Below are 6,841 nucleotides of genomic sequence, written 5' to 3'. Positions count from 1 at the left end.
CTAAGATGATCTCTGAAAATTTCCACGATTCTGAGAAACAGGACGCTACTCTTGCTAGAGCCCAGCAGAAGGCAAAGCCGCTTTCCGTTCATTCCCGGAGGTTAACTCCAGCCAGAGCCATCACCGTGAACTCTCTCTTCCTCCGTGAGCTCGGGTGCTGACTTCTGCCCCTGGGACACAGCTGAAGAGCTAGGAAGCAGAACCTTGGCTGGAAGCTTTTCCTGGGGATCTGTGGGACAGGCGGCCGAACAGCTGGCTGGCTGCCCCCTGGAAGTTGAGGTAGCGTGCATGTGTGGGTGTGTTAGGGGGACAGGGGGGAGAGTTAACCTGTCCCCTAACCCTCCATCCCAGGACATCCCTCCTTTGTTCCATCCTGGCCCCTCCCCGACTTCTCCTAAGTAGTGCCCACCGTCGAGGGTCCCATTGGTCCTCTGGGCTGTCCTTATTCGACCGGACCCGCAGCGCCGCAAACGATCCATTAGGGGGCCGGAGCTGGGGGGCCCCCGCAAGAGAAAGCTGCGGAGAGAACGCGCCTGCGCAGATTTCTTTTTCCTCTCCTTTCCCTCCCTCTTTCCCCTTTCCTTTTTCTCCTCCTCTTTTTTCTCTTCCGCCCCCTTCCTCCTTCCCCTCCTCCTTTTCTCTCTCCCACCCTTCCCTTCTTCACTTTTCCCCTCCCCCACCCCTTCCTTTCCTCTCTTTCTCGCCCCCACCTCCTTTCCTTTGCTCTCCATCTCCCAACTCCCTCTCCTCCTGCTTTCTGCCCTCCCCTCCCACTCCTGTCCCTCTCTTCAAGATCCCCCCATCCCACCCCTCCCGCCCCGGCAGCCGCCAGCTCCTCCTCCTCCTTTCTCTCTCCTCCTCCTCTGAGGCCTGGCCAGCCCAGAGGCTCCCGGCACTCCCGCCCCCTCCCCTCCCCTTCCCTCCTCCCCATTGTTGCGGCGGCTGAGTCCTAGGAAATCGGAATCGCTGGGGCTCCGCTGGCTACCTGCGGAAAGGGCGCGGGGCTGCTGAGGTAAGCGTTCTGGACTCCCTCTCCTGCCCAGCACAGCCCTGCCCTCCCAGTCGGGTGGGCTCACTCCATCGGGCTCGCCTCTGGCCCCTGTCCTGACGGCTCCCGCTGGGAAACACCCCGCTCCTCGGACTCGAACAGTTTGCCTTAACCGGGACAGGGTGTGTGGATGTGGATGTGGGTGCGTGTGCGTGTGCGTTGTACGGTGTGCGCGCGCGCTCCGGGGCGCGAGCTGGGGAGCTGGCTCCAGAGAGAACCGGGGTTGCCTTTTTTCTTTTTTTTTTTTTAATAGCAAAAAGAAGAAGGGAAAAAAAGAACTTGCTCCTGAGAGCCGGGTTTGCCTCAGGGCCTCCAGCGAAGTGTCATTAACTAGAAGTTCCCGGTAAACCGGACAACCGGAAAACAAAGGAGAAGGAAGGGCGTTTAAAAAGGTCTTTCTTTCTCTCTCCACCGACGCCCCCTGCCCGGGGATCTCCCGGCCCTCTCCCTTGTCCCGAAGCTGCACATGGAAAAATCTGGGAAGATGACATGACTATCCGTCAAGCAACGGATGGGCAGTTTCTGCCCTCATGGTGGAGTGCATGCGTGTGCGTCTATGTCAACGTGTGTGTGTGTGTGTGTGTGTGTGTGTGTGTGTGTGTGCGCGCGCGCGTGTGTTGGGGGCGGGGAAGGTGGACTTCGCCGACCCGCTGGTCCTGGGAGGAGGTTGGACCTCCCTCAGTAAAGGCCGCTAGTCTCCTGCCCATCGGTGCTCTGCCCGTGGTCCCTACCACCGACAGCGAGCGCCGGCCTGGGAAGCTGGAGATGAGGGTTCCAGTGAGTCTGTACCATTCATAGTTCTCGATCTTGGGCAAGTTCTTCCCCCTCCCCTCACTAGGAACCTCAGTTTATTCCTCTGTAGCACTAGGGGGATTGAACTCAAGAGGTTTGCTTGTTCCTTTCCTGGGGTCTGAACTGAGAGCCGGCTGGCAGGGCGAGAGCAGCGAGAGGACCTGCACCGTTCCTCTCCTCTCTGTTCCCGAAGACAGCCCCCCTGGCTTCGTACATTTCCTGTTTAACGCCGAGCTTTGGACTGGAGAGCCGAGCGCTATTGGTAGGGCTAGAGCCCCTTAGCTCCGACGTATTTTGATTTCTTCCGTTAGATTTAAGGGGGGTGGGGAAGATAACCCGCCCCAACCCGCATCCACTTTTAATTTTGAAAGGCCATTTCCCTCCTCCCCCACCCTAGTGGGGCTAAAACTTTCTAACCAGTCGGGCTTTTGGAAACTGTATATTGTATTTGTTTGAGCCTCAAGCCTAAGGCAACCGGAGCGCTGCAAACTGAATTTACTGAACTCGGAGGGTTTGGCCGGAAAACCTAACGGCACCTGATGGGCTGTCCCATTTTGTTCACTTTTGAGATCTTGGAGGGAATTGACAGTTCATCAAGAGTCATTCATTCAGTCAATTTTAAAACATATTAAATATACGAAAGTCACTGTTAAACACTGTGGGAGGTAGGGTTTGGAGCTGGAAGTGGGACAGAGGATGGAAAGATGTGTCAGAAAGCTTGGGTTTGAATTTTAGCTCCACTACTTAATACTTTATGACTGGATGAGTTACTTCCTTTCTCAGGGACCCAGTTTCTTCGAGTTTAGCATGGCTTTTGTGTTGAATGATCTCCGGGCTTCCTTTTTCTATAACTGACAGGATTTGTGCTCTCTGGGTGTTTACAATCTAATAAGGAAAACTAGTCTGGGAATCATTGGATTATAAATCAGATTAGGAAGGCCAGAGCACTGGACGATTCGGAAGGGAGAGCACTTGTAATAGCTGAGGGGACTATTTTGGAAAGCTTCTGGGAAGGGTGGTTAGTTTGGAGGGTGGGCCTTGAAAGAAAGGCTGAGATTTCATTGGACAAAGATTGGGGATGAGGGCTGGGTAGAAGGAAGATTGGCATATATTAAGAATTTAAAGTGCTTAACCTAGTCTTCCAGATGCTTTGGGAGCTATAAAGATAAAGCTCAGTTCTTACCTTCCGGAAGCTTACAATCACCCTAAAGGGGAGTGGGGGGGGGGGGAGATGGGGAAAGAGAGGGAGAAAAGATAAGACTTTTACTGTCTGTGTAAAATGTTCATAGATAAGAAAAGAACACTTTTCCTTTCCTAAGGAGATTGAAAATCTGGTTTTGTTGAGTTGGCTTGGTGATCTCCTAATTTAGAGGCTGTTACTTTAGGTGGAGATTGAGGTTGTGGGAGGGAGAAGATTCTATTTACTTTTGAACAGCTTCTTAAACTTTTTCTACTCATGACTCTTTTTTGCCTGTGAAATTTTTACGTGATCGGGGACTTATAGGTATATAATAATATATAATATAATATATAATAAAATAGGTGTATAAATTCCTTAGGGGTCTCCAGCGATAATTTGAGAAGCTGGGCTGTAGACAATAATGAGATCAAGTTTAGGGAGGTGGCAAGGTGTCTACCAGATTTTTGGGGGTAAAGTTTGGTTGGAGCATAGCTGGTTGGAGCAAATGATGTGAGTTTATTTTTGCAGACCTGGATGTAGAGAGTCTCTTGGTAAGGAATGCAGATAGGGGAACTGAGAGGTTGAGTAATGTGCAGGGGTCACTCTTCCAGTTACATGTCAGAGACTGGAGTTAAACACCAAATCTCTATTATTACACCTTAGTCCTTCGATCTGATTTTTGAATAGTGAAAAAGATTGCTAAAAAGGTAGATTGAAGGCAGATTGTACTACATGAATGTGAATATCAGCCTAAGGAATTTGGACTTTAATTTGGTGGGCTGTGGCAAGCCTGTGAATGTTTGATCAGTGAAGTCATGTCAGATCTGTACTTTAGAGACACTGATCTGGCTGTGTAGTAGTAGGTGGGACTGGATTGGAGAAGAGAGTAAAGGCAGCATATCACTTGGACTTTTCCACCCAATAATTAGTGAGGTTTTGGACCAGCAGAGTGGTTCAGAAGATGGATAGTAGAACAGATGTGAGATGTTTTCCGAGTGGAGTTTGTAGGATTTGGTGACAGTGTGAGGAGGCAGACAAGGAAGACTGAAAAGAAAGATTCAGGTTTCAAAGTCTAGGTGACTGGGGGAATAGAGGTTCCAGTAACAGAAATGAGGGAAACCAGTTTAAAGTGCAAGAATGAGTTCTGATTTTTGTACATGGTGAGTTTAAGGTTCTGACAAGAAGGCCAGTTGCAATTAGAAATAGGGAAATTTCAGCTAGAGGTTCAAGTTGGAAATAGATAACTGAGTCATTTTAATACTACGACTTAACTGGAGAAACAGTTATTGGGTGTTAACTGTGTGTACTGCTCAAGACTAGGTGCTGGGAGATTGGAAGGAGGGAGAGGTGAGAGGAGGGAGAACAAAGGAAGTAGGAAACAGGGTCCTTACATGAAAGGAATGCTAATGGGGGGAGGAGGAGAGACAATGGATGGATTTCTCTAGTTGAATCAGTTGTACAAACCATATGAAGAAATTCAAGACTATTTAACATGTAAATATAAGCTGTGGGCCAGGACTAAGAATAAAGGAATATTTGGAGAGGCTAATCAGGGAAGGTATAGTTTATATACTTGTCTAAATTTAGAGCCGTATCTATAGCCTCGAAGGCCATCTAGACGGCCTGCTCATAACATTTTGTGTCACAGGACCTAATTTCAAATTTGACATTTGTCGCTCACTGTAAGATTTATGTGCCTTTAGAAAAGTTAATTCCCTTTCTTGATCCTTCATTTTTTCTTCTGTAAAATATAGTCGTTTTCCTGTAATATTTTTCATTGATCAACCAATCCTTTTGTAAATATAACCTCCACATTTTTCAAAGGAGGAAACTGAATCCCTGAGATATTTGCTTTTCTTGGTCCTCCACTTTTTCCACTGTAAATATGGTCAGTTTTATGTGATAATTTTCATGGATCAATTCCTTTGTAAATAAAAGCTTCACATTTTTTAAAGAAGGAAACTGAATCCCTGAGAAGGTGATTGATTTGGCCAAGGTCACATAGGTTGCAGAGGTATATTTAAACTCTCTTTAAACTCAGAACTGGGCTTCTTTCTATTTAAATTCCTTACCCCTTATGAAGAGAAATACCTAATTGTTTCTAAAAGGAAGAAGTCTTAATCACAGAACTCCAGAGGCACCTACTTCAATTTTGAAAAGGGATTTCCCTTACAAATTCTGACCGGTGGGCTAGCTAGATGGCACTGTGGATAGAGCATCTGCAACATGTGCATATTATGCATAATATATAAATATAAGAAAATTGAAGGAGAAGAATCAGGAAAAACTTCATGTAAAATGTGATACAATTCTAGGCTATTGCCCAGTTTATGTCAAGGACACGGATAAAAGTTTAGACTGTATGCTTTTCAGTTCAAATGTTAAATATTAAGTTCAAATCCAGCCTTAGACACTTTACAGTTACTAGCTTATATGATCATGGGCAAGTCATTTAACCCCAATTGCCTAACCAAAAAATAAAAATAAATGATCTGAACATCCAGTCTTTTTTTTTCTTTTCTTTAGAAGACCTCCACTGAAGGGGAACCCATTATCAACCGAGGCTGTCTATTATCCTATGGGATGGTTCCAAGTTAATACTTGTTTTATCTTTACATCAAGCTTAAAATTTTTTTTTTTGGTAACTTTCTGTAACTTGAGATTCTTTGAGACCAGCTGTAAGAAGCTGAATCCTTGTTATTTATGACAGTCCTTTATCTGAAAACAACTCTCATGTCTCCTCAGTTTTTTTCTCACTGGAATAAACATCCTTTGACTTGAGATTCTTCAGCATTATGGTTGCCTTTCTTTAGACTTTCTTCATATTATCAATGTTCTTCCTAAAATGAGCCACTTAGAATTTAACACAATACTGTAATCATGATGTGATCAAGTTATAAAGGGGTTGTTACCTCTTTAGAACCAGAATCTATTCCTCTGCCTTTGAATTTGTTTATTTGGCTGCTGTAGAATATTTTGGATTTGTATTGAGGTTTCAGGTTTCTAGAAGCTCTAGACATTTTTCAGAAAAACTGATTTGTAAAAAATCTAAGTGCAAGACTTTATATCTTAGTACCTCTAAAATTTTATCTTATTGGCTTCTTAAAGTCAGTCTTGGCAAGAATTTTTTTGGATCCTGATTCTGTCAGCCAGTGATCATTGTCCATCTACCTCTAAGTTAAATGCAAATTTGAAAAGCAAATAATCCAAACTCTTATCTATGAGCTTGACATAAAATGGGCAATAGCCCAGAAATGTCACATTTTACATGAAGTGCTTCCTGATTCTTCTCCCTCTGTACGCTTATATTTATTTTGCATTTATATATAATATGTACATGTTGCTTCCTTTGAGAGAAAGAAACTCTTTGAGGGCAGAGATTATTTATTTATTTTTTCTTTTCTTTTCATAGAATCTAGCATAGTCCCTAATAAATAGTAGGTGCTTAATAAATTCTTGTTGACTGAGTTAATCGTACATCTCTGGCACACTTCTCTAAGATAGCATTTTTTAGTCTTAGTGTCAGCTGCTGGCCAAATGGATAGAGTACTAATCAGAAGACCTAAAATCCAGCCTCAGACTCTTATTGGCTATGTGACCCTGGGCAAGTCATTTAAATGCTGCCTTAATCCCCTGGAGAAGGAAATGGCACATGCTTACAGTATCCTTGCCAAGAAAACCTCATAGACAGTAATGACATTCTATGGTCCATGGGGTCATGAAGAGTTGGACATGACTGAAAAACAACATCATCAGAAAAAGGGAGTGCAAAATAGGGGTCAGGGGGAATTCATACTCAGCATTAGGAAATTTGAAATTTA

At 44.8% G+C, this 6,841-nt stretch overlaps 1 protein-coding gene across 7 annotated transcripts in view; it reads left to right on the top strand.

Annotated features, from left to right (window-relative positions):
* The first annotated feature begins 901 nt into the window (after positions 1-901).
* AFAP1 (actin filament associated protein 1) overlaps positions 902-6,841 on the top strand; it is a 231,522-nt gene continuing 225,582 nt past the window's right edge. For 3 of the 7 annotated variants that reach the window (XM_074274085.1, XM_074274082.1, XM_074274078.1), the window contains exon 1: positions 902-1,012. Coding sequence is in view for 4 of the 7 variants with exons in the window: in XM_074274080.1 (XP_074130181.1) it covers positions 1,560-1,596 (37 nt within the window). In the remaining 3 variants the exon portion in view is untranslated. Of the gene's footprint in view, positions 1,013-1,464; positions 1,597-6,841 lie in introns of those variants that run through there. The other 4 variants (XM_074274083.1, XM_074274077.1, XM_074274080.1 and 1 more) reach the window with 3 other exon arrangements.

The sequence above is a fragment of the Sminthopsis crassicaudata genome, chromosome 6, assembly GCF_048593235.1.
Source record: "Sminthopsis crassicaudata isolate SCR6 chromosome 6, ASM4859323v1, whole genome shotgun sequence".
Classification (NCBI taxonomy): domain Eukaryota; kingdom Metazoa; phylum Chordata; class Mammalia; order Dasyuromorphia; family Dasyuridae; genus Sminthopsis; species Sminthopsis crassicaudata.
Note: the sequence above shows the minus strand (reverse complement) of the source record. Positions and strands in the feature narration are given on the sequence as shown.